Source organism: Melanerpes formicivorus, unplaced genomic scaffold (genome assembly GCF_026170545.1).
Source record: "Melanerpes formicivorus ecotype bairdi unplaced genomic scaffold, bMelFor1.0.p_v2 SCAF_59, whole genome shotgun sequence".
Classification (NCBI taxonomy): Eukaryota; Metazoa; Chordata; class Aves; order Piciformes; family Picidae; genus Melanerpes; species Melanerpes formicivorus.
Genome location: NW_027142411.1, coordinates 3,253,060 through 3,279,849, shown reverse-complemented (window position 1 = coordinate 3,279,849; position 26,790 = coordinate 3,253,060). Strand labels below are relative to the sequence as shown.

At 47.6% G+C, this 26,790-nt stretch overlaps 3 protein-coding genes across 4 annotated transcripts in view; 1 reads left to right on the top strand and 2 right to left on the bottom strand.

Moving 5' to 3' along the window:
- Positions 1–5,684: 5,684 nt before the first annotated feature.
- PDP2 (pyruvate dehydrogenase phosphatase catalytic subunit 2) lies at positions 5,685–11,488 on the bottom strand. Of its 2 annotated transcripts, none has more exons than XM_068161648.1 (2): positions 11,293–11,488; positions 5,685–7,776 (listed from the first exon to the last, which is right to left on the bottom strand). In XM_068161648.1, the coding sequence occupies exon 2, from the start codon at positions 7,718–7,720 to the stop codon at positions 6,116–6,118; it is 1,605 nt and encodes a 534-aa protein (XP_068017749.1). In that variant the 5' UTR covers positions 7,721–7,776; positions 11,293–11,488; the 3' UTR covers positions 5,685–6,115. The 2 variants fall into 2 exon arrangements, with proteins under 2 accessions (XP_068017749.1, XP_068017750.1); XM_068161649.1 differs by lacking the exon at positions 11,293–11,488 and adding an exon at positions 11,059–11,284.
- Positions 11,489–11,755: 267 nt separating this feature from the next.
- The window catches only part of NAE1 (NEDD8 activating enzyme E1 subunit 1), a 34,035-nt gene continuing 19,000 nt past the window's right edge, over positions 11,756–26,790 (top strand). The window contains exons 1-2 of the mRNA XM_068161645.1: positions 11,756–11,951; positions 12,841–12,904. The gene's annotated coding sequence lies outside the window, so the exon portion shown is untranslated. The remainder of the gene's footprint in view (positions 11,952–12,840; positions 12,905–26,790) is intronic.
- CA7 (carbonic anhydrase 7) lies at positions 15,702–25,600 on the bottom strand. The gene is made up of 7 exons (XM_068161647.1): positions 25,530–25,600; positions 22,776–22,973; positions 20,757–20,875; positions 19,707–19,802; positions 19,417–19,479; positions 18,564–18,719; positions 15,702–18,291 (listed from the first exon to the last, which is right to left on the bottom strand). The coding sequence occupies exons 1-7, from the start codon at positions 25,567–25,569 to the stop codon at positions 18,169–18,171; spliced, it is 795 nt and encodes a 264-aa protein (XP_068017748.1). The 5' UTR covers positions 25,570–25,600; the 3' UTR covers positions 15,702–18,168.

Genomic DNA, 26,790 nt, shown 5'->3' with positions numbered 1-26,790 from the left:
GTTTGCAGATCCAAGGTACACCTCAGAGGTGTCACACTCTTGTATGTCCCAAACTTTCCAAGGAAAGGTCAGCTGGCTCTGGACCAAGTCCCAGGTTGTCACAGCAGTGAAATTTTGTGTGACCTCAAGGGAGAGCACAGCAGTGTGGTCTGTATTCCAGGCCAGGGAACCAAAAATCCCATCATTTTTTAGAGATGGACATTTTATTACTCCCTACTCTACCAGTTCCATTCACTGCCACAGGTCAGAGGATAATGACCATCAGAAGCAGGACACAGAACTGTTGGAGCAAACCCATGTAGGGCCACAAAGATCACACAGACTGGAGCTCCTCTGCTGTGAGGACAGGCTGAGGGAGTTTGGGTTCTTCAGCCTAGAGAAGAGAACATTCTGGGCAGACCTTAGAGCTGCCTTCCAACACCTGGAGGGGTCCTACAGAAAGGCTGCAGAGGGAATTTTCATGAGGGTGGCTAGAGACAGGACAGGGGGGAATGGTTTGAAGCGGAGGCAGAGCAGAGTTAGACTGGAGATGAGGAAGAAGTTCTTCAGTATGAAAATGCCTCCCGTGGCTGCTTCCTCCCTGGGGGTGTTCAAGGCCAGGTTGGGTGAGGCCTCAAGCAGCCAAGACTACTTGAGAGGTGTCCCTCAGCTCCAGGTTGGAGTAGATGATCTCTGAGGTCCCTTCCAACCTGAGCCATTCTAGGATTCTGTGATCTTACTGACTGCTGACTTCAGAGCTGATGGCTACAGCTGCACCAGTCCATACCTCTGAGGTTTTAAGGGAGTCTAAGGACAACCAGTCTGTGCTTTGGTGCAACACTGGCATTCTGCATCAAAGCCAGAAAGTGAGGTTCACCTGTTGCTACCTTCACTAGCTTGCATTCTTTCTGTTGCTCTGGTTGAACAGCAGGACTTTACAGTTCCTAACTGCTTCAAAAATGAAGTAATAGAGAATTCTTACCCTAAGCTGAAAAGGGATTTTTTTTTCATCCATAAGCAGAAAGTTGTTGAACTCCTTCAGCAGAAGTTTCAGGGCAGATTGTTTTCATCAGCAGGATGAATAAAAGATGAGTTGGCAGGTGAATAAGGTAGAGATATTTATAACCAGCGTTCACTGAAGATGACACTGGAATGCCTCTGAAAGCCTGACTGCAAACAGTCAAAAAATTCATTGCACTCCAGAAAAGGAAAGGAAGGTAACTGAGCATGCCCACCTTTATGTTAGGTGACTGGAAAACCACACAGAAACTGAAGTACAAGTGAAATTGAGAGCCCTTCTTCCTTTTGTAACACAGCTGGGGAAAGGCAGCAATATTGCATTGTTTTGTGGGTTTCACAGAGCCTTCCACACTCTGCTGCAGAGTGTCACCAGAGAAACATTTGGACTACTGACTACTTCAATCTGTTCTGCTGCAGCCAAGGATTTCAGAGACACTTGACAAGGCCATGACACAAACAAGGAATGTTTTCAGCACTGTTAGGCACATTAAAAAAATTAAATAGTTGGGGTCTGTAGGGAATTTCCTCTCTACTGTTGTCAGAATTTTAAAGACACAGCAATAATCTCTCAGTCATAACCACGGCTCTGCAAGTCAGCCAGAGGTCCTGTCTGCATGCCTTAGGAATCCACAGGAGACATCACAGCAATGAGAACCTCTGGCAAACCATCAGCTCCTCAGTGCATGGCAACACCAGAATTAGGGATGGATCCACAGCTCTCACTTGCTTTACATATGCTTGCAAACAGCAGAATCATGAGAGCATAGAACTGTTTCAGCTGGTAAAGACCTCTAAGATCATTGAGTCCAACCCCCCAGAGGTAACTGTTTTATTTGAACCCAGATGATACAACATGAGCCCAAACTCTGGAAGATTTGACTCTCTGAACATGTAGACAAAGGACTGCATTTAACTTTTGAGAGAGAAAGCAGAGCAAAGATCTGATTAGCAAATATATCCAAATGGGTTTGTGATCAGAACCTGACCCAAGTGTATGTGTCCATGGAAGATTAAGTCTGAAACCCAAACACTGCAGCTTTATTGTATCCTTTACTCATCTACGTGCAGAAAAAAGAACTACAGGTAAAGGGGGGGAGGAGGAGCAGAAGAAGCCAAAAAATCTCCACAACCTTCACCATTAAACAAACCAAAGTCTCATCTATTTCTCAAACCCTCACCCCACTCCAGAATCCCAGCTGGCAGCAAGGCTGCACCAAGCTCTCTCTGTGAACACCTAGGTCGAACAGTACATGTCCATCTCCTCCAGGAGCATTTCAGAGTCATTGCCAGACTCGAAGTTTGTCCAAATGAAAACAGTTTTACCTAACCCATAGCGTAGCCACCAGGCAGCTGTGGCCACCTGCAGCTTCTGAGCTGCATGACTACAGCAACTGGGCACTGCAGTGATGGTTGAGCAAAGACTTCCTCGGCTTAGGAAGCATCTTTAACTTGTGCGACTGAAGATTCTTCAGGAAGCTCACTCAGATGGGTGCCTCTTGGCTACACTTCCATGGTTTGGTACCTAGCAGAAAATGTATCCACTTAAGGTACTTAAGCCATTACAACTCGGGTTTAGCAAGTTAAAGTTAATCAAAGCCTTGCTCAGAACACCCAGTCGGAAGTAATAATAAATCATGTCGTATTTTTAAGCCTTGTTTAGGTGACTGGTGGGAGTTTCCAAGTTTCAACAGCACCTGCAATTGGTTAAGGACAGGCGGGTACCAGCGAGGCGATCCCACAGCTCTCCTGCTAAACTCAGCTGCCATCTTCTGGCCCACCTCGGCTCTGCAAGTGCAAAATGAAAGCAACGCACTGAAATGCGAACCTTGTTTGCACAGGAAAACCACCCCGGGACACTGGAGCAGGAAGCAGCGATGCAAGAGCCACCTAGGCGCAAAGACCATTTCAGAGAGCAGGAAGCAAAGCACGCTGAACACGAAAGGACCGTGTCAATGGCTCCACCAGCAGAGCCCAGCACGCCCCTGAGCTGACAGCAAGAGTAATAGAATAGAATAACAAACCAGGTTGGAAGAGACCTTCAAGATCATTGTGTCCAACCCATCAACCAATCCAACCCACCTAAACAACTAACCCATGGCACCAAGCACCCCATCAAGTCTCCTGCTGAACACCTCCAATGATGGTGACTCCACCACCTCTCTGGCCAGCCCATTCCAATGGGCAATCACTCTCTCTGTGTAGAACTTCCTCCTAACATCCAACCCAAACCTCCCCTGGCACAGCCTGAGACTGTGTGCTGCAGGTGTCTAATGCACCTCAGTAGCCTAGAGGCAGGGAGAACTATTTCCACCTCTCCTGACTGACTGAAGAAAAACACAAACAGTCTGAACTAACCAACCCACACTAGAGCAAGTCCAAAATGCTGGCAGAGTCATGAGCAGTATGCTTTATGATCTACTTACCTGCTGCCCAGGGCTCCAGGACCCTTGTGAGTGTTGCTTATTGACCACGTTTCCACCAGAGGGGAAACCCTCTGCACTTTTTGCTTTCAAATAGCTCACCAGAAGGCAAACCCTGGACTTTTATTCTCTCTCAGAAAAGACAAATGCTCAGCTGTTTGCTTAACCCAAAGAGAAACCATAATTACACTTCCTTTCCAAAACTGCTTGGCTCCCTGTCATCTTTCTCCTTCCAAGTTGTTAAAGAGCCTCAGTGAGAGCATTCTGAGAGTCTCTGACAGCACAGGCTCAAAGAAGGCCTCAAGCAGACACCCACCACTTGTTGGCTTGGTGCTGCAGTCGAGGTTAATAGCTGCAAAGTCACAGAGCAGCAACAAATGCAGGGAAGAAATAAGACTCTTACCTGACTGCCAAGTGCAGAGAGCTGACAGGAGCAGTTTGAACCAGTTCTGTAGGGCAAAGACAGAGCTTTAGTAAAATTTCAGGGGGCTCAATGGACAACAACACTTCTTTGAAGGTTAACCTCTCAACCACAGACAAAGATGAACAAACTTTTATTTTTTCCCCATGTTACAAAATGCTTTGACAGCACAAGAGAAACACATGCCTTAGGCTCTTCCTTTTCTACTTCCTACTGAAGTGTGCAGCCTGTGGCAGGGCAGTGCAGACACCACCAGGGGGGCCAGCTGGGATCTGACAAAATCACAAGCTGTGCACAGTCCCCTTTTCTATTCTCAGTGCAAAACCCCTCCTGACATTAACACAGGGCCTGACCCTCACTGTTGGCCTTTTTCTGGCCAATGAAAGCTCAGTCTCCACAGTGGCAGCCTCGAGAATGAGGACACACTTAAAAGTAAGTTGGACCCAAACAACCAGAATTTCAGCAACCTCTGTAAGGTTGTGGAGTCTCCACCTCTGGAGACATTCCAAACCCACCTGGATGTGTTCCTGTGTGACCTGCCCTACATGATCCTGCTCTGGCAGGGGGGTTGGACTGGATGATCTTTTGAGGTCTCTTCCAACCCCTAACATTAGCATACCTAAACTCTTCCTGCACTCCCTGCAACCGAGATCCAAGTGTCAGATTTCTTCAGGCAGACCTGTTTGGTTGAATCAAGGGGAACAGACCTGTTCATTTTATCTTAAACAGGGCCACCTGCCTCCAGGTTGAAAAACCCAACTTAAGAGCATATGACCTTTCCAGAACAGAGGGCTTTTAGGGATGCTTCCAGGGATTGCAGTCATAGTACTGAAGTCAGCCTTGAAGAGCCAAAAGCATGATGCTTAACACAGTTCTAGTTCCCCTCTAATCTTCAAAAGAGGTTATTTAAATGACTGGAAAAGTACACAAAAAACCCCAAATCCACACCTACTACCAGTTCATGGCTTGAGATCTCACCCTCTTAAGAAAAAGTGAAGTACTTTTTCAATCTGCCAAACTGTGGAAGGGTATCATTTCTAAGTGAAATTCAGAGGGAAAAACCCCACCAAACTGATAGCTCAGCTCAAGTGCATCCACACCGATGCAAGCAGCACGGGCAACAAACAGGAGGGATCACAGAAAACCACAGAATGTTGGGGGTTGAAAGAGACCTCCAAAGATCATCCAGTCCAAACCCCCTGCCAGAGCAGGATCACCTAGAGCAGGTCACACAGGAACACATCCAGGTGTGTTTGGAATGTCTCCAGAGAAGGAGACTCCACAGCCTCTCTGGGCAGCCTGCTCCAGGGCTCCAGCACACTCACAGTGAAAAAAAATTTTTCTGTTCCCATGGCACCTCCTCTGCCCCAGCCTGCAGGCAGTGCCCCTTAGCCTAGCACTGCGCACCCCTGAGCAGAGCCTGGCTCCGTCCTCCCTGCACATCTTTATCAACAGCAGTGAGGTCACCCTCAGGCTCCTCTGCTCCAAGCTCAAGAGCCCCAGAGCTCCCTCAGCCTGTCCTCACACAGAGGATGTTCCACTGGAGCTTTGTGGCTCTGTGCCAGACTCTTTCCAGCAGTTCCCTGAGTCCTTCCTGACCTGAGGGGCCCAGAACTGGACACAATATTGCAGATGCAGCTTCACCAGGACAGAGTAAATAGGGAGCAGAACCGCTCTTGACCACTCCACTTCTAACACACCTCAGGATGCTCAGTAAAGAAAAAAAAGGAAAAAAAATAAAGAAAGAAAAAAAGAAAAAAAAAAAAAAAAAAGAAAAAAAGGAAAAAAAAGAAAAAAGAAATCAGGAAAAATTTGTCTGCCAAGGGCAGGGGAAGGTTGAATATTTTCTTTATTGAATTCAATTACAGTGCTTCAATAGGATGCTTCCCCCCCCCCAAGAGCAGAGCCTTTCTTACACTCCATGCAGCTACAAGGATTATCCACCTCTCTATTTACTTGTACCAATCTTGCTGAAATTTGTCTTGTTTGCTCATCTGGAACGTTTTACCAGCAGGTCCCATGGAATCAGAACCAGCTCAGCAATCCTTAGCTCAGTCACATTTCAGGGAACTTGTATCAAAACATTTTTCTTCAGCCTGTACAGACCTGGAAACCCAGAAAACTTTCACCAAGCCTTGCTTCTAGGAAGTTATTTTCAAGATTAGTAAGTAACAAAAAAATTGAGGAACTTCCAGACCAATACACTGGCAGCAGCTTGACTCTCAGAGCAAACCAGTGATGGTTTCAGTGTTGAGGACAGCAGCAGTGCAGGGCTCTATTTACTGTTCCCATAGTAATTTTCAATGCTTTCAGAATTAAAATACACTACAGTCACTGTGATATCATCTCTGTACATCCTGGCAAGGTCTTCAGGCAGCGTCAGCATTGCAGCAAGTTTCTCTGGGTCCACCTCCCCGTACTCGTTGCTCCCAATTGCATGCCTTATTAAATGAGTGGCTATGTTCTGGTCCAGTGAGGTAGTGCCTCTGTTTTTCCTCTGGAGTAACAAGCTGTGCATATAACCCAAATTAACTGGTTTCTCAAAAGCCAGCTGTGGTTTCTGAACTTTAAGCTCCGTAAGGTGTCCAGCAACAAGGTCTACAACCTTCTCATTACTTAGCATCTCCCACAGTCCATCTGAAGCAATAACTAGGAACTTGTCCTTGCTTCTTAATTTGTGGTATGTGACTTCAGGCTCTGCAGTTAAGTAAGGGGGTGTGTAGTAGTTTGGAGGAACATACTGGTAAATATTTAAAGCCTCCACATCGCAGCTGTTCTCCAGAACGCTATGTTGCAACTCTTTACTCCACTTCAGTTGCACATCTCCAAAAGCTCTGGAGGGCATGAGAATCCCCAGCAACCTGTCATTCACAAACAGAGTTTTCTCCTCAGACCTAGGATGTTCTCTCTTCAGTCTCCTAATTTCAAATTCATCAAAGGCATTGTGGTCTCTGGTTAGAGGCAGAGTAGACCATGTTCCATCTTCTTCATGAACCCCCAGAATCGCTCTGCAGTCACCGGTGTTTGCGACATGCAGGTGGACACCGTCAACGTGAGCTACACAGGCGGTCGCGCCAGAGAAAGCTACCTGGAGGGCAACATTTCTCATCAACTCGTTTTCCTGGGGAGCCTGAACTTCCAGTGATATGTCTGAGTCCAGCCTCTTAAAAGCACATATCATGGCTTCTTCTAAACTAAACCCCGGCTCGCTGTCCAGGTCCAGCAAATGCTGCCAGTACACCCGCAGGCTCTCAAAGTACTGGGAAGTGATTTCCCGATACTCCACATCGTTTGGGTGCTTGTGCCAATGCAGAATGGGCAGAACGGGCTTCATGCCCTCCACAGCCAGCTCGATCTCCTCCAAGGTTTGCCGAGACATGAGGGAAACTGCTATGTAGTGAAGCAGCCTCTCGCTGACTGCCTGAGCACAGGCCGAGCCCGCGTGGCCGTCGAAGACGCCAAACATCATCCCTCTCGTCTGCACGCAAGTGGCTGCGCTTCGGCGGTCCTCGATGGGGCTGTTGGATGCCAGCTGGTTGCTTTCAAACCTCAACACTGAGTTTGCATTTTTACCATCCAGATCCAGAATCTTATGGGATAATTCACCTGCTCTGAGTATGTCATTGATCTGTGATGGAGACAGCTGGAAAGAGAAATGCTCCTCTTCGGTGGAAGTGTGCCGGAAAGCTTTTCTTAAGGGGAAAGCATCGCTGGAGCTGCAGCTCCCGGCAGGGCAGAGGCGAGACTTGGAGAGAAGCAGCTTCCATTTTATCTTGTTCCTATTTGGGACACAGATGGAGTACAAACGTCCTTTCCCCTGTAAAACAATGCTGTTTCTTGCTGAGCTTAAGATCCAGGATGACACAGTTCTTGACATCATAAGCAGCTCCACAAGTACGAGCACCTTCCTTCAGTCACACAGAATGTTCTTATGGCCTGGAATACAAGAACAGGAAATTCAGAAGGCTAACAGGAAGCCTCCTCTACAGCTACACAAGAGCAAGTCGAGAGCTCACAGAAACATTCAAAACTTCTATTTCCAGAAAGACCACTGCAGAGGAGCATCTTAAAAGTGATACAATTTCCATCACTTACTTATAACTTTAGGATAGAATCCTTCAGGTTGGAAAAGATCTCCAAGGTCATCAAGTACAACCTTCTACCCAAAACCTCCATGACCATGTCCCACAGTGCTACATTTTCTGAACACCTCCAGGGATGGTGCCTCCACCACCTCCCTGGGTAGAATAGAATAGACTAGACCAGACCAGACCGAGTTGGAAGAGACCTTCAAGATCATTGCATCCAACCTATCAACTAATCCAACCCACCTAATCAACTAAACCATGGCACCAAGCACCCCATCAAGTCTCTTCCTGAACACCTCCAGTGATGGTGACTCCACCACCTCCCCAGGCAGCCCATTCCACTCTCTCTGTATAGAACTTCTTCCTAACATCCAGCCTAAACCTCCCCTGGTGCAGCCTGAGACTGTGTCTTTTTGTTCTGGTGCTGGCTGCCTGGGAGAAGAGACCAACCTCTGCCTGTCTACAACCTCCCTTAAGGTAGTTGTAGAGAGCAAGAAGGTCACCCCTGAGTCTCCTCTTCTCCAGGCTAAGCAGCCCCAGCTCCCTCAGCCTCTCCTCACAGGGCTGTGTTCCAAACCCCTCACCAACTTCGTTGCCCTTCTCTGGGCTCGTTCTAGCAAGTCAACCTCCTTCCTAAACTGAGGGGCCCAGAACTGGACACAGGACTCGAGGTGTGGCCTAACCAGTGAAGTGCACAGGGGCAGAATGACCTCCCTGCTCCTGCTGGCCACACTGTTGCTGATGCAGGCCAGGATGCCATTGGCCCTCTTGGCTGCCTGGGCACACTGCAGGCTCATGTTCAGCCTACCATCGACCAGTACCCCCAGGTCCCTCTCTGCCTGGCTGCTCTCAGCCACTCTGACCCCAGCCTGTAGCACTGCATGGGGTTGCTGTGGCCAATGTGCAGAACCTGGCACTTGGATGTGTTCAATCTCATGCCCATCTGTCCAGCCTGTCCAGATCCCTCTGCAGAGCCTCTCCACCCTCCAGCAGATCAACTCCTGCCCCCAGCTTGGTGTCGTCAGCAAATTTACTGATGATGGACTCAATGCCCTCATCCATATCATCAATAAAGATGTTAAAGAGCACAGGGCCCAGCACTGATCCTTGGGGCACACCACTGGTGCCTGGCTGCCAGCTGGCTGTGGCACCATTCACCACCACTCTCTGGGCTCAGCCCTCCAGCCAGTTCCTAACCCATCACAGTGTGCTCCCGTCTATGCCAGGGGCTGACAGCTTGGCCAGCAGTTTGCTGTGGGGGACAGTGTCAAAGGCCTTGCTGAGGTCCAGGTAGACTACATCCACAGGCCTCCCCACATCCACCAGGCGGGTCACCTGATGATAGAAGGAGATCAGGTTGTCCAAATAGGACTGTCCCTCTTCAGTTAACCCATCAGAAAAACTGTTGTCTCTTTTCTAGGCATGTTTTTCCTCGTTGAGGCAAGACAAAGAATAAAAGACCTACTGATACAACCCAAGGACTGTACTGAAATCCCATTTGGATGACAAAAGCAGTGTGTCACAAAACATTTCTGGAATGCACTGCCCATGCTTCACACCAGAAGAGTAGACAAGCCACCACTCCAGCAAGGACCCCACCATGCTAATTCTGAGGAGAATGAGAGCCAGCAAATACAGAACAGTTCCACCTGCCCTCCTGGCATCAGCAGCAAAAAAGGCAAGGCCAGCTCATTGCTCAAGGCTCACCTACAGTCTCCTGGGACACTGACACCTCCCAACACAACTGACACCATTTGTTGTACTGCAGAGAGAATACAACCACAGCAAGGCTGATAGGAAGGCAGCTGATACTGGTAACTCCAGCACCAGCTAAATCCAAAAAGCACCAGCAGTGCAAGCCAAGCCTTCGTGTTTGCCAACCTTTCCCAGGCCATTTTCCATATTGCTTTCCTTCTTTCTCTTCCTGCCCTTCTGTGCCACATAAAACAATGACAACTTTCACGTTCTTGACTCAAAAAGCTGACATTAACAGTGCTCCAAACAAAATTACCCTGTTTACACCATCTAGCTGGCAAACACAGCACAGAGGTGGTCTTTATCCTAGCTGCAGTTGCCTCAAGCTATTTGTGTTCACCTAAGGTCAGGTAGCATCAATTAGTCCTGGAGTACATTTCTGAACCTGCCCTACTCACTGCCAGCCAGAACCATTTTCACATCCTCAGGTTCCTACCCAGCAGCAGTGTGCAGGTCCTGCCCAGAACACCCACTCACATCCACCACAAGCCCCATTACAATCCAGCAGCAATGCTAATAAAAGCAATGTGCTCAAGCCCATTATGTAAGCACCAATTATATAAACCTCATGTTCCCCACGTAGGAGGAGAGCTCCCCTACCCCTTCAGCACCAAAGGAGACACTTCCTCCTCAGGTGGATCACTGTAGTCACTGAAACCCCGCCTGCCCCCGCAGCACAGCCCCCTTGCTGCTGGGAGCACTGGAGAGGCACTCACAGCAAAAAGCACCCACTTTATCCAACAAAACAGCAGATATCCATTACATTATACAGACACCCCCCAAGTACAGCCCTCTACATCCTCACCTTCCCCTGGCTCACCCTTCCAACACTGCCCACACACACCGCCCCTGCCCGGCATGCCCCACAGTGACCCTGCACCCTGCCTGCCTGCCTCACAGCTCCCATCACACACACAGCCTGTACAGACCCCTATCACACCCCCGTCACACACACACACACACGACCCCCACACACACACCCTGCCTGCCTCACAGCTCCCCATCACACACACAGCCTGTACAGACCCCTGTCACACCCCCATCACCGCCCCAATCACACACACACACGACCCCCCCACACACCCCCTGCCTCACAGCTCCCCATCACACACACACACATATGACCCCCACACACACACCCTGCCTCACAGCTCCCCATCACACACACACACATATGACCCCCACACACACAGCCCCTGCCTCACAGCTCCCATCACACACACAGCCTGTACAGACCCCTATCACACCCCCATCACCGCCCCAATCACACACACACATATGACCCTCACACACCCCCTGCCTCACCCAGTCCCCACGCCCCTTACGACACACCAGCTCCCCCTTCCCCCGCTCCCGGCCCCTACCCTTCACGCACCCCTGAGGGCCTTTCCTCTCGCAGCCGCCCCACGCCCTTCCTGCCCCCAGGGCTCCGTCCTGCTGCTGCCGGGAGGGCTTCCCCTTAAGCAGGCTCGTCACGTCACGGTCGGCCCCGCGCTTTCTGCCCCTGTGACATCGCCCCCGGCCCGGCTCAGCCGCTGCCACAGCGGAAAGGCCGACAGTCACCGCCCAAGAGAGCCCCTGCGGCGCGGCGCTCCCTGGCGCTGCTCACCCGGAGGCAGCTGAAGCGTCTCCTTAGCAGCGGCGGTAGCGCTTGGGTTGTACTCTGTTGTCTTGTCCTGTCTTGTCCTGTCCTGTCCTGTCCTGTCCTCGCTCAGGCGGCTCCCGGGCACTCCCCAGCCGCAGCAGCCGCCACGCACCTCCCGCCACCCGCAGGTTCCGCACTGGCCGGCACAGCGCGGGCGGTGGCCGCTGATTGACAGCTCCACCACCCAACCCGCACCGCTGCTTGAAGAGCCGCCCTCGGCGCCCCGCCCCGCCCCTCCCGCCAGCCGCGCCGGGGGGCGGCCCACGGGTTCCCGTCAGGACACGGAGGGGCGGGAGTGGAGCGTGGGGCAGTGCCCGGCTTCCTGCCCGCCATCTTCTCATCCGCGCCTGCCTGTGCCCGCAGCAGCGCCTGTGCCCGCAGCAGGGCCTCTGTCCGCAGGCGAGGTGAGGCTCGCTGCGCAGCTGCCGCCGGGCTCAGCGCTGAGCAGATCCCCCGGGCGGGCCCTGGCGGCTCCCAGTGCCTCCGCTGCCCGCCCTCGGTTGGCTCACGGCGCGGGTGACGGCGCTGAGCTTCTCGCTTTCCCGCCTGTCATTAAGTAGGAAACAACGTGAACGATAAAAGCTAAGGCGTTGAGATCTGTAAGAGGGAAAAAAATCTGCAAGGTAATTTTTTTCCCATTCAGAAAGTTCAAAACACTCTTTTCTCCTGAGGGAGGGCCCTTGGGGTTTTGTTTGGGTGTTACTAATACAGTTGTACAGGCTGCCGAGCCGACGCCACCAGCTGGTGCGGCGCAAAGTCACAGGGTCACAGAACGGTAGGGGGGGAAGGGATGTCCGGAGATCTATCCCCGCGCCAAGGCAGGGTCACCGAGGGGAGGTCACACAGGAGCACGGCCAGGTAGGTTTGGAATGTCTCCAGGGATGGAGGCGCCACCACCTCTCTGGGCAGCCTGCTCCAGGGCTCTGTCACCCTTCAGTTAAGTTTCTCCTCATGATTAGGTGGAACTTCATATGTTGAAGTTTGTGCCCATCCTATCACTGGGCATCCCTGAAAAAAAACTTGGTCCCATCCTCCTCACACCCACCCTTTGAATATTGATCAGCACTGATGAGCTTCCCCCACGCAGTCTACTCTCGTCAGAGAGGTGTTCGAGTTCCCCAATCATCTTTGTAGCCCTTTTGAAAAGGAGAGGTCAAAGAAATTATGAAAAACTAAGGACTCATTTTTCTGTCTCCTGGGGTTTGGGGTTTTTTTGATTCACATGTCTGCTTGTCTTGGTTAAAATTTCTCCTGAGTGGTTTTATGCTGTATAACAAGGCAAGGAATGGGCCCAAAGTGCATGGTGGTTAATAAGTAGTTGTGCATCACCAGTTGGTTACTAAGCAGTCCTTGCTTTAACCCACAGTAGTGATTCTGCAAAAACAGAGGCTCTCGAGTCACAAGGCTTTGATATTGCCAGTGCATTTTTTTTTTTAATTATTCTGGGTTTTTTGGGTTTGTTTTCATTTTTTTGTGTACTGATGCATTTTTCTTTGCAATAATGCATTGCAGGTATCCCAGGTGAGACAAGTGGGTTCCCAGGTTACCTCAAGTGGAAGGATGTGCAATCATCTTAGTGAGTCTCAGCTTTCAGTTAGTTTCCTTGATTTATTAATATATTTAAACACAGTTTTATGTCAAATGGAAGACCAAACCAAAAAAAAAGAATGAAAGAAAAAGAGAAGGTTACCTTAAAGCAAACTGTCAGGACAGTATTATAGCACACATATAAAAAATCTTCAATATAACTGTTTCATTTATCTGACAAATGTGAACTGGGCGAGGTGACTCTGGCCCATCTTGGTGAATACAGATTGGGCTGGGCTTGAACACCTGGGTACCTTTCTGCTGGGAGCCTTTCACAGTGTCAGCTGCTGTTTACTGTATGTATTTTGCCCTGTGAGTGGTGTCACATATTCCTCTAGCTGAATACCGCACTTGGAATTTTCTCAAAAGGCAAGATAGCACCTTAGATGCAGAGATCTCCTCTTATAAACAAAGCATGAGACTGGGAGAAGTAAGTTCACTCTAGGCCTGTTAGAGTAATTTTCCTAGTTTGGTTACAGCAAATTCCAGTCTTTGACCCTCTTGCATAACCTCAACCAAATACTCAAATGCCAGCAAAGCAAACAAACTGCAAGAAACATCAGTCAACAGAGGTAAATGCAAAGAGCTGCAGGGAAAATGTCATCCCAGCTCTCCAACTTACTTAAACTGAAGCTGAGCAGTGTGTCTAGATATGAAGTTACAGGGGTTAAACTGATAATACAGTTTAAAGTGCTGCAGTTGGACTGGAGAAAAGGCCTCTCTAGTTGCTGTCACTGAGTCTGAAATACAGGTAGATAATTTTTAACAGGCATTGCTTACGAACTGGTTCAAGTTAAACTGAAATACCTGTTCTGTTAAGGCTCTGTACCACTTTATATTTCTTGGGGACAGCTTACAAGTGCAGGAAAGTCTACTGGCTTGGAGTGCAGTGGTCATGTGAGCAAGAGTAGTTATATTCCTTTCCTCTTCTTTCCACCTCTTTCCCTTCCAGCAGATGAACAGGCTGAGCTGACTCTGACTTTCTGCACTGAATATTCCCCTATAGTCATGTGAAATGAAAGACTCTGAGGGTTTGCATTACTGGTCACAGCTTGGAGTGAGGGGCTGAATATGTACTAAAATTCAAATGTCATGCAAGTAGCAGTGCAAATGGAACATCAGAGGTATAAATATTCTCTGCCTTACTGCCAGGCAAACTGGGAAGAGTTCTGTCCAAGTTGGTCATGTTTCAGCACTGTGTTGTGGTTTCCTGAGGGTAAGCGAGGAAAAAACTCGAGACCCCCATTTAGAGGTGGTGTGGAGCAGCATGCTTTGATACTCGGTGTCATTATTAAATGGTCAGTTTTGCATGCAGAAAGAATTCAGAGGAAGCCAGCTAACCTCAGGTTTTCAGGCTTCTCTCTTTTCTATTTACCCTTGAAATGCTCCCGTTTTCATCCCTGAAATGCTCCCTTTTTTATCTTTTTGACCTTTGAACGTCACCAAAAGCACCATCTGGTCACAAGGTACCTTGCAACACTTTCACCCTGGTGATTATATTTGGGTTGATTTAAACTCATTATGAAATGTATCATCATAAATCACTACTAGATCATATCAGCTAGACCACTGAAACTGCCTAAAACTGAAACATGAACTGGTTAGGGAGGGGAAAAAAAACAACCCATAATCCAAGTTAAACCTGAGCTATAGCTATGAAAGTAAAAAAGTTAAAGTAGAATGGAGACATGCTCTGCACACTGTCAGCGAGAAGAGGAACAAGGGACATGGAACTGAGTTTTTGATGTTTCATGTTTTGATCTTTCATAGGATCAAATTTTATCTGATAAAGGAGTTTGAAAGACTGTGCAGAGCTAGCACAGGCACTTCAAGTACACTCACCCAATACCTTTAAAAATAGTGAGGTCAGAGGCATGTCTTCTCATGTAGCATGCTGTGAATGAATTTGCCTTTAAAAGTTGTGTTAAGCATTGTGTCAATTAATTAATGCTGGTAAGAACTGGAAGCAGAGAGCCACTAGATGGCATATTTAGTCCAACTTTTACAGCTGTGCTATTTCAGCCACTGCCCTAAAGCCAAGGCCTCCTGTTCTCTCATGACAACTGTGATCCTATTGGGAGTTAAGCTAAGTCTTGCTGGGGCTGTTAGATTCACAGAAACGCAGGATGGTCGTGGTTGGAAAGGACCTCTGGAGATCAAGTCCAGTCCCCTGCCAAGGCAGGGTCACCTGGAGAAGGTTACACAGGAGCACATCCATGTGGGTTTGGAATGTCCCCAGACATAGACACTCCACCACCTCTCTGGGCAGCCTGCTCCAGTGCTTCATCACCCTTAAACTAAAGAAGTTCTTCCTCATGTTGAGATGGAATTTCCTATGTTCAAGTTTGTTTGCCTGTTACCCCCATCCTGTCATGGGTCATCACCGACCCATCCTCCTGACCCCCATCCTTTAGGTGTTGATCAGCATCGATGAGATTCCCCCTCAGTCTGCTCTTTTTGTTCCACAGAATTGGCAGGAAATAAGGACACGTGCTCGAGAATTAGAGTGACCTTGACAGGGCAGCTCTGCTGAGTAACGTTTGTGTGCAGAGCAAGAGAGCTTCTGAGTTTCTCTTGGAAACTGAACACCTTGGGGGATTCAGCAGGTAAAGCTCTTTACAATAGCTAAGCCTTTACAATAACCTTGTGAGCTAAATATTAGCCTGCTCTTGTTTGTGAGTAAACCACCCTTGAAGAAGCTTAGGGGCTGTGCTCAAGGTCACAGAATGGACACATCCTCTGGATGAAGACTTTTTGTTATTATTAAAAAGTGGTTAGAGCTGGGGAAAAACAGAAATGAGCTTTCTAGAACTGGGAAGGAAAAAATAGCCACCACACATACCCAAAACCCAAACAACTACCAGAAACTCCTATTTGTACCTGGATTACTCTACAGTAGCATAAGCAAGGGCTCTGGGAGACTGAAGGTAAACAATCAAAGCATTCCTTGAAGATAACAAACAGCATTTCTGTTAATGACTGTCCAAGAACACCAGTGTTGTAAGCAGAGAGGGATATGTCTATTCAAAAGAGAGAGATAAGAAGGATCCACACTTGATTTAAAATCTTTAATTGGTTAAAGAAATTCAGATGCATTAAATAGATTGGTTTTGCAAGACCAGTTTGTCTCACTAGCAAAGTTACATTCCCAAGAGCTAAAAACATTGCATTCTGTAGTGATGTTCTGTTTCCTTTAGTTTTTCTGTGTAAGAAGAATGTCCCAGCTAAACCAGTGTTGAATTAGCCCTCACAACATCCCCGTGAGGTAGGTCAGTGTTACCCTCACTTTATGTGGGAGGAAACAGAAGAACAGGAAGCTTTAGGTCAGTGTACCAGGAAAACAACTAGAGAGTTAGCCCTAGAATTCTACTCTGCCATTCCTTGTCCTCTGCTTCACATCTAGTGTCCTTCATAGAATGGTTTAGGTTGGAAGGGACCTTAGAGATCATCTACTCCAGCCTTCTGCCTTTCTGGAGATGGAGAGCACCTTAGCTGATGTTCTCCTTTCCCCCTCTGCTTTCCTTTATGTTGCACATCTTTGATTTCTCTCCAAGCTAGCAAAAAAACTGATCAGCATCACCAATTTGTACCTGAAGTACACCAGTGAAGCAAAACATTTGAAGCCCAGAATTAAAGCAACTGAAATACTGTGGGTAGTTGCAGATAACATCACTGTGTTTAGTACTGGAGACAAGTCAGAGCTGCAGAAGCAGTCACACTAACACATGGCTTTTCTAAATCAACTTTCTTCTGAAGAGGTAAAAGGACTCAGGCCTGCATCTGCAGGGAGCATCCCTGCCAGACTGCCCTAGGGAGGGGGTGATTTGTGCAGTGATGCATGTTCAGTGCAGTCAAGGTTTACCCACATCAGCTAGGTCCCTAAAGCAGACAAGGTACCTACTTTCTTTAGGTCAAAGGAGCTCATAGTGCAGAGCAAATCATTTAACTGAGGTAGGATCTGAACAACTGAGAACCACAAAACACATACCTGGGGTTGCTGGGGATGCTCTTCCCAACAGACCCAGCAAGAGCATTGCCGTTTGTGTGCTGCATGGGCTAAATGGATAGGTCCCCAGACAACTCTGCAGTGGAATGGCCTGTCTCTAAACAGCATTGACACTTGTTTTCAATTAGTATAAACCAGCATCTTAGAACAGGAAATGTAAAATATGTATCTGTCCTTACCTGCTTGAGGCAAGAACTTTTTTCCAATGCTGTTTGTGCACTTTGTGCATTGACAGACAGCAAGGATCCAGTGAGAGCAATCTCTGCATCAGACAGGGCTCAAAGGCTAACAAGAGATCAGTGCTTTCAGCTGGGATTCAGCTAATTTTTTCTTCATAACAGCTAGAATAGCACTGTGTTTTGGGCTCAGTGTGGGATGTGGTATGGGAAGAATGCTGATAATACACTGATGGCTTTTAGTTGTTGCTAACAGATCAAGGACTTCTTAACTTCCCTCGTCTTGGTAGTGTGCAGTTACACAAGGAGCTGGGAAGGAGCATGACCAGAGCAACAGCCCAGGTCCCCAGCAGAATATTCTATACCATACAACATCAGGCCAGTACACAGCTGGGGGTTGGCTGGGAAGCTGGGTATCTGCTCCAGGATCCCCATTTCTGGGGTTTTCTCCTCTGGGACCATTAACCAGGAATAGGCTAGGCCTCAGTCAGGAGCTGAGCAATTGCTTTGTGCAGCACTCCTTTGTATATTCCATTATTACTATTAATTATAATTACATTTTATTTCAATTACTAAATTGTTTTTATCTCAACCTATGAGTCTCCTTACCTCAGACCTTCCTGTTCTCTCCCTCAGCTTCACAGGGTGAGAGAGAGCAAGAGAGCAACAACGTGGCATGGTTTAAACCATAACAGTCAGCAAGGAAAAGTCCAATTTGTCCAAATTTCTTGGCTACTGTTCCATCCTGAGTTAGATAAGACAATGAGAAGCTGTGGCCATCAGTACTAGTAGATCATTACATAATTTCCCATTTCAGATTAAGTGGGATTTTAATTTCAGCTCAATTTTCAGAGTATCAGGTCTTGGAGAATACTCTGGCTTACTCAACTCTCCCTTATGTTAAAAAGCCCCCATTTCTCCAAGGAATGAGCATTCAAACAGCTCAGCAGATCGTCCCCCTCCGAGTGAAGCACTCCTGAATGGCTGTCTTGTGCGTTCCAGGAGCCATCTGAAGACCAGACGTTGTTTCGAGTCTCGGCTCTGGAAGCTCAGGGCCACTCGCAGCTTTCTTCAGGCCTTGAAGGAAGCTCGAACCACTCTGCCTTTAAGAGGCTGAGGAGGACGAAAATTATTCACCATTTGGATCCTTTGGTCTTCCTCAGTGGTGAAGAGGAGCATGCGGAATTTCTCCAGCTGTAAAGTCAGGGGAAATAATTCACTGCTCAGGGGCAATCCATTTTAATGACCTCCTAAAGGACTAAAGGATTAGGTCTGTTTAAACTTGCTAATAGAACAGGTTCAAGCAAAGATCCTAGAGAACACTGACAGAGGAAAACAGAAGCCCTGAGTATTGAACAAATAGGTTATTCACAGGCTAATGGTCTTTCAGCTGAGCCTCATTTTAAAACAGCCACTGCCTGTTTAGCCATGCTGAATCCTGCAGGAACTGAGTATCACAACTTTACCTGTTTCTCAGAAATTCTGATGGGTTCTTTCAGTACTACCCATGTCACACTCTCATTAAGGGGGGGTGTTGTCAAAGAGCCAAGGTATGTCCAATAATCTAGATTCAAAGGCAGGAGACATTTGGGGTTGAAGCTTCTAAACTGCGCTTTTGTTCCCTGGAAAAGAAAAGATGCCTGAGATTTAACATCCCATACCTAAGGACAAGAACACTGTCCAGAAAAGGGAGAAAAAACCAACTAAAGTAACATTAAAGAGGGAAGGAAAAGTCTAAAAAGGTTTAACTGCCTTATAACAGTTGTTATCCAAGAGTAGTATGAAAAGTGTGGTGCCTGCTGCTTTGACTTGTTCAAGGCTAGGCTCTACAGAAAAGGATTGTTTTGCTCAGTGTAAGAGCTGAGCCTGAAGGGTCACAGAGCTTTTGCTTTCAGATACTCTGGGAAAGGCAGAACCTCTGAAGCACCAGTGGGGTCAGCATAGTCTTGGAAGGCACCTGAGATAAGGCAAAAAATGTGGCAAGGTTGCCCAGAGGTTGTGGATGCCCCATCCCTGGAAGTGTTCAAGGTAAAGTTGGATGGAACTTAGAGCAACCTGGTCTAGTGGAAGGTGTCCCTGCCCATGGCAGAAGAGTTGAATCTAGATGATCTTTAAGGTCCCTTCCAACCCAAACCACCCTATGATTCTGTTCTGAGTAAGATGAATTTGGGGGGAAGAGCAGAAACCAACTCAAGGAGTGTTCTAATGATGGGGGGACTCATGGTGGCTGGCTTTCCATTTTTGCCTTAGACTTGTACACAAGTGGAGTTTTAAAGGATGTTCCAGAAATAATTACATATAAAAAAGCTTCAAACTTACTTTGAATTTTACCATGTACAAAGCATCAGTCAGTCTGTTCATATTGGCATGTTCTTTCCCAATCTGAAATAATGGAACAGACAGGTGAGACCAGCATGCCTGCAGTTGTAGCTGGTGTTTTCTTACCTGAATCTCAACATTCCTGCTTAAAATGACTTTTTGGAAGCAGTAACTGCTGTGAAACTTATCTGTTTGCCTCAAGCAGTACTTAAATGTGTGGCTTGCTTCTCAAACACTTGACAGCATCATGCTTTTCATCATGTAAACATGGCTATTTTTGTGATTCTTACCTCCAAGAAAACACCAACTACTGCCAAGCCATCTGGAGCTGCTGCTGCTTCTCCAAATGTTGCATATTTCCTGGCATTCCAGTGAACTAAGTGGAGCTTTAAAGAGAAATGACAGTGATGGTAGCTGTGAAGATAGTACCTGTTCACATGCCACAGCCTAAGTCATACAATGGCTTGAGTTGGAAGGGAGCTTAAAGATCATACAGCTCCAACCCCTCTGCCTTGGGCAGGGACACCTCCCGCAAGACCAGGCTGCTCAAAGCCTCTTCCAGCCTGGTCTTAAACACCTTCAGGAATGAGGTGTCCACAACCTGTGGGCAACCTGCTCCAGTGTCTCACCACCCTCTCAGTAAAGAGTTTCTTCCTAAAAAGAGGAAGGACCTCATGCTGCAGCAGGTGGATACCTGAAGGAAAGCTTGTGCTGGAGCAGGCCCTGGCCCCCTGGAGAAAAAAGAACCCATCCTGGAGCAAGTTTGCTGGCAGGAGTAGTGACCCCATAGGGACCCACAGTGGGGTACTCTGTTGCTGAAGGATTACACCCCATGGAAGGGACCCATGCTGGAACAGTTTGTGAAGAGCTGCACCCTGTGGGATGGACTCACATCAGGGTGTTTCATGGAGAACTGCAGTCCATGGGAGGAACCCCATGCTAGAGTAGGGAAAGAGTGTAAGGACTCCTCCCTTGGGGGAGGAACAGCAGAGCCTACATGTGAAGTGAGCACATACCACATTCCCCATCCCTCTGCCCCTCTGAGGATTCACTGGTAGGCTCCAGGACACTGCACTACTGCAGTATTTGGGATGGATTCTGCTGAGGGAGGCCTGGGCCTTGTCCTAGCTTTGTGGAACTTTCCCAAGAGCCCCCAGATGAGACCAATTTTAAACTACAGATAGCACCAGCACGATCACTTAGCTCTCCTTGAAGTCTGTGCTGACCTAACCACGGTGAGGAAGCAATCAGAGTGCCGAGGGACATGCAGTCCTCGCTGCAGAGTCATTTGCCAACAGCATTTGCGTAAATCAATCCCATCTGCAAAGCCAAGACCTTACCTCACAGGGAAAAGGTTTGCCATCCACTGTGTGCTCCGAGCCCTGGCTGTGCTTTGTCCCCCAGTGAAAGTGGAACTGCTTCAGCCGAAAGGGATTCTCAAAGGGACCACCGCTGATGGCTGGGCATTGAAAAACAAAAAGGGCAAAAGCTCAAACATTCTGCCTTCTGAGCTTCCCTTCTGCAGTAACAGCGAACCACTGCTGGCACAGTAATGAGCTGGGGGTTGGTCTCTTCTCCCTAGGATCAGGTGATTGGACAAGAGGAAATAGCCTGAAATTGTGCTAGGAGAGGGTTAGGTTGGAGATGAGGAAAAATTTCTTAGCTGCAAGAGTGGTCAGGGATTGGCACAGGCTGCCCAGGGAGGTGATGGAGTCCCCTGGAGGTGTTCAGGAAACCTGGGAACATGGCACCTGGGGATATAGTTTAATGTCCATGGTGGTGTTAGGTTGGCAGACTCACTGATCTTGGAGATCTTTTCCAACCCAAACATTTCTATGACTCTGTAAAAGCAGGGCACAAGCCAAGACAGTGCTTCCAGCTGTATTTAACAAACTCCTTGTAGGGTGAGGTGCTTACTGGGGCTGTGCTGTAACACTTTGGGAAATGCCCATCTGGTCATCCTCTCCAGTGCTGTAAACTTGGGCAGTCAGTTGTGCATTTCCTTGGAGTCATGCCAGAAGGGAAATTCTTTAAACAAAATGGTTGGTTGGCATTTTAAGCCCCAGCCCTTGTTTCAAAGGGTTGCTGGCACAGACAAGTCACTTCACAAAGTCACTTGTTCTAAGTATCTCATATCCAATATCCTCTTTAGCTAGAATCAATAAACACACCCAAACAGAAGACAAAAAATCAGCTGATGGGTTCAAGAACTGTTCAGAATGGGGTTTTTAAATGCACTCTTTCCATTTACCAGCTACTTTATCATCTCCATTTGAATGCTCTTCCCTGCCCTCAAGATGTAAAAGCAAGGTCTGCCATGGAAGTCAAATTATCAGAAGTAATCAATCACTTAAAGCATTTCTGCTCTCTGCCAAGGGCAGTATACAGCTGCAGAGAGTCCAACAGCCACAAGCTGCAGCCACCTCAGAATTATCTGGAGACACTGAGCTGCTAGGAGGCAGGTAGGAAAGAGGGAAACAGTTGAGGGTAATAGTGAGTGCTCCAGATACAACTTGGTGTAGTGACTATGAGTATAGTTACTGTATGCCCTGATCTCTGCTAATCCTCTTCTCTTCCCTATCCCTGTGGATGGAAACTAGGCAGTGAGCCAGCTGGCATGTGTGTTAGCATCTTTGATTTGGATGATGATGGAAAGAGGGCAGTGAGGAGTGTGCATACCTACTGTGCATGCTAGATGGGGTCTGGGAGTGCTGGGGAGATGCATGGGCTCCCTGTCTAGCAGCTGACAATCCCCATTTAAAAGGGGAAGGACTACAAACTTCTGCTCTTCCTGATGGAAAAGCCTTTCCTAATGCAGAGGCACTTTCCTGCTGTGCATTATTACTTGCTAGAGAGAGACTTAAGTGAAGATGAGAAACAGGAGGCTCCAGAGTACAAAATAAAGAGCTCTGGTCAGAGTCTTGCTCTAAGCATCATGTAAAACATACCCTACAGGATGTACTTCACTGTTTACTCTAAGTGTTCTCAGGGAGTCTGGAGGAGGCTGAGGGGAGACCTCATTGCTCTCTACAATGAGGTGGGGGTTGGTCTTTTCTCCCTAGTATCAGGTGGTACAAAGAGGGAATGGCCTGAAGCTGTGCTAGGGGAGGCTTAGGTTGGAGATTTGCAGAAAGTAATTTTTTCCTAGAGGGGTCAGGGGTTGGGACAGGCTGCCCAGGGAGGTGGAGGAATCACCATCCCTGGAGGTGTTGTAGAAACATGTGGACATAGCAGCTGGGGACACGATTTAATGGTGTTGGGTTGCTGGTTGGACTCCATCTTAGAGGTCTTTTCAACATGAACAATTTTGTCAGTCACAAAAGAGTACTCCAAGTTTGCAGGCTGAGTGTCACTCTCACCTGTCTTGTCATCAGTATCTTCAAACTCCACCATGACTGAATGGCCATTGTTGGAGATGCTGAGCGATGTACAGGATTCGTAGGAGATGACAAGCGGCGTCAGACTAGGGTCGTACACTGCTCTTGCAGAAACTATATCAATGGGTGACTGGCGGTTCCCCTGGGCAATGGGATAGGTTTTGTGCCACTCTGAAGGTCCTTCACAAGGAAAAAAGGAAAGCACCATTATTTTTTTCCTGCTATACACAAAACACAGGATTTCAGGAGGCTTGCAGTGAAGCTTGCTGAGCAGGAGGGACTTGAAAGGCTGGGATCTGAGGAGTTGATTTGAATTCTAAGCTGGTGAGGGGTGGGAGGCCTTCTGCTCTCCATTAACACTAGAACACTGCCCCACTTGTGCAAACCCAGCTACAACCCCATCCCCTTTGAACCTGGTTTAAAGCTCTGTGAATGAGCCAGAAACCTCTTCTGCCTGCCAGATCAGCGTTTCCCATGTTACCATCAGGTCTGCTGTCTTACAAAACCAGCCATGATCAAGGAACCCAAAGCCCTGCCTGCACCAGTCTCAGAGCCAGGTATTTAAGGATTGGATCCTTCTATTCCAGCCCATGTCATTGCCTGCAACTGGAAGGAGAGAAGAGAAAGCAACTCGTGCCTCGCTTTCGTCAAGGCCTTGTAGTCTCTCTCCATTGCCCTCAGACAACAGGATGCAGCTTCCTTCCCACTGTCTGGCAGCTCAGTAGTGGGTAACAGTCTGACAACCACACCAGGCTGGGGAGTTTCCTGGTGATATCCCTGACTGCAGCTCCAGGAAGACTACAGACTTCCCTATGGTGAGGGCCAACCCAGCATATTGGGCCCTCTATTCCCTTTAGAGATGAGTCTCCAACAACTACAGCTCTTCTTCCTTGTGGCAGAGGTTGTTCTATGGCTGGCAAGCCTATCTGACCATGCTAAGCCCTACTATAGGTTAGCTATCATCCACATCCCCATCAGACTGGCCACCTTCCAGCAGAGCCTCAGATCTAGTGCTCAGAGGCAGCTGGGGAGGCAAGGCAGGCAAGGTATCTGAAGATCTTCCAAGGTGGGTGCAGGTGTAAACACACTTGCCTACACTCCCCCAAAGGAACTGCATTTAATTCTTCCTGGGATAGATGGTGTAGAAGCTCCAGTGATTCAAATTAGATGCAGATGACTCAATCTCTTAGCTACTGACTAGGCAGTTATTTTTAAAACCATTTTATGCCTGCAGTAAATCTTTGAGGCAGCTTCATTCTTCACTCATGTCCACTATGGCATCTCTCTACTCCAGCTGAAGGGCACAGTGTGATAATGAACACTTTTGGACTTTCTGACCCCAAAAGAGTAGGAAGAAAGATCAGTTTAATAGCAGCTCTCTGCTGCCAGAGCTGGAACATTCTTCCCCTGTTTCACAAAACCTGCTCTGTAGCCAAAAATTCCTTATTCTGAAGAGGTTTTTTCCCCCTTCTTCTGTATGGCAGTGCAAGAAGCAATTAAATTCTTCTGCTGGTACATTAATTACCTATTAACAGCAACAATTTCAGACTCTCAAGAAGCACATTTTTAATTGCTACATTCTCTCACACTTTCACAAGGGGAAAGTTTTTTCCATCAGGCACAAGTATTTTTCCCTCCTTGAGGTTATGCAACAAAGCCAGTGATCTGTTGTGCTCTTGTTTGTCTTGGGCATCCTCTGAGGTGTTAAACTTACAAAACAGTTTTTCTCAGCTTGCCTATAAAGCAGATTTAGGATTTAAATGCTGTTACACAAGTCCAGGCAATACCATTTGTCTCTAATAAGCTTTGTAAGAGCATACCTGGGGTTGATGACTACTGCCCATCTCCCCAGACACAGATCGAGTGCCAACCAGCTCCTCTCAGCACTCAGTCTTGCTTTTGGACTCCCAGAAACTAAAATAGTTGCTGTTAAGAGGTAGACTGCCTCCTGAAGGTTATGCCAAAGACTCTTGCAGGACACTCAGCAGCTAAAATAATTGCTGGCAGAAGAGAGTCTCCTGAAAGTTCTGCAGAAGGTGGTCTCCTTGGAGCACATCAGTCACTCATCCACCCTCTGCAAAGGGCACCAGTGCTGTAAAACAGTGTTGTAGGAATCCTCCAATAGCTGCATGTGTCCTCTTACTCTGTGACATATTCTTGGAGGTGGGAAGCAAAGCAAGATGACTAAAAGAAAAACTGTCACATCAGAAAGCATAAATGGTTCTGCATGAGAGCTCTGATACTGATCTGCACAATTTATTGATGGTCCAGAAATACAGAACACAGACCTCCACTTCCATGGAAGCCTGGATATCACATTGCAGCAGCTGCACAGGATCAGATCTGCTGCTGCTTTACTAAAGCCTCTTTACATGAAAGAACGGCTTTTGGAGAGACAGACAGAGACAGCTCTTTTCATAGCAGCTTTTTGGAGTGGGACCTATCTATAACATCTGCAGCCCTGGAAAAAGCCCCAAACACTCAGCTCTGCTTCCCTCAGCTGAGGAGCATTGAGCACAGCACTGAAAGGCAGCAGCAGGCGTAAGTTTGTGCATCTTCTGGTGACACTTTCTCTGTGCTATTGATTATCAATCAAGCCATTAATTACCTGCTGTATATACTTGATGCTTGCAGACATCCTAACGCAGGTGGCTCTGCAGGGCTCAGGCAACAGCTCTAGAAAGAAAAGGAGTGGGAGAAGAGAGAGAGATGCAGCACGGAACTGCTGGAACCTACCGTCATCCTGCCCATATCCCCAACTGCGGTAGCCAGTCATGAGAGGGGAGCTGCACCCTGCCTTGCTCTCAGCTCCGACAGGGCTCTGCTGCTTACCTGCCTTTATAACGGCTCAGCGTGGGCTAGGGTCAGCCCCTTAAAGATACAGAGCAGCCACAGCAATTCCCGCAGGACAGGGAGAGCCTTCCTCCTGCTCCCAGCTTTGCTGCTGCTGGCTCCTTGCTCCTGCTCCTTCCTTTATTCACTAACTCAGCACAGGAGAAAGCAAATGGAGAACAGAGATAACTTCAGTCTCAGGACTTAGAGAGGAGCCAAGACTGTCCAGGTGGCATGGGGTTCAAACTAAGGAAGAGGAAGCATTTTCCCTTTCTACATCCCAAAGGGAGGAAGAGCAGCAGGGCAGAGTCTTGTGCAGATTGCAGTGGGAACTGTCCTGCTCACTTCTGTGTTTTATGAAACATCACTGCCTCTCTTCAACACTCTCTCCACCTATGAAAACTGAATTCTGTTCCCATCTGATTTGTAATTAAACCCAGTGCTGGGATGAGATGGGGAACACCCTCATCAAAGGAAAAAAATACTTGTGCTACTTTTAAACAAGGTAAAAACCACAGCTGAGGAGAAAGTCACAATGTGATTATTGTTTCTTTGTAAGTCTAAAGAAAAAGAAATCTAAAAAAGGTTTTAAAAAGACCAAAATAAAAGTGTTGTTATATTGGGGGGCAGAACACAGCACACTCTAGAGAAAGGAGCTGCCCTGTGGAGTTATCTGGCATGATCCAATAGTTGCCTGCACCTACTCAATGCATGAAGAAGCTGCAAGGAGCTACCAAATCTGCAGCTGTGAAATGCTTTAAGACATCTTTGTGGCAAGAAAAATGGTTCCTTGGTAGTCATTTTGTTAGATCTGAGGACATGCTGTCTGTTAAGGCTACAATTCCCAAATACACTGATTTTCACAAAGGCAACAGCACACCGAGACAGGGATTCTGCTCTTGTGCAATCAAGAACGTGGAAGGAAAAATTCAATTAAAGCATTTTATGCAACTGTTGTGTTATGTTATGCTATGCTATGATATGCTATGCTATGCTATGTTATGCTATGCTATGCTATGCTATGCTATGCTATGCTATGCTATGCTATGCTATGCTATGCTATGCTATGCTATGTTATGTTATGTTATGTTATGTTATGTTATGTTATGTTATGTTATGTTATGTTACTGCCTGGTTAAGAACTAATTTCCTTTTTTCAGGAGCT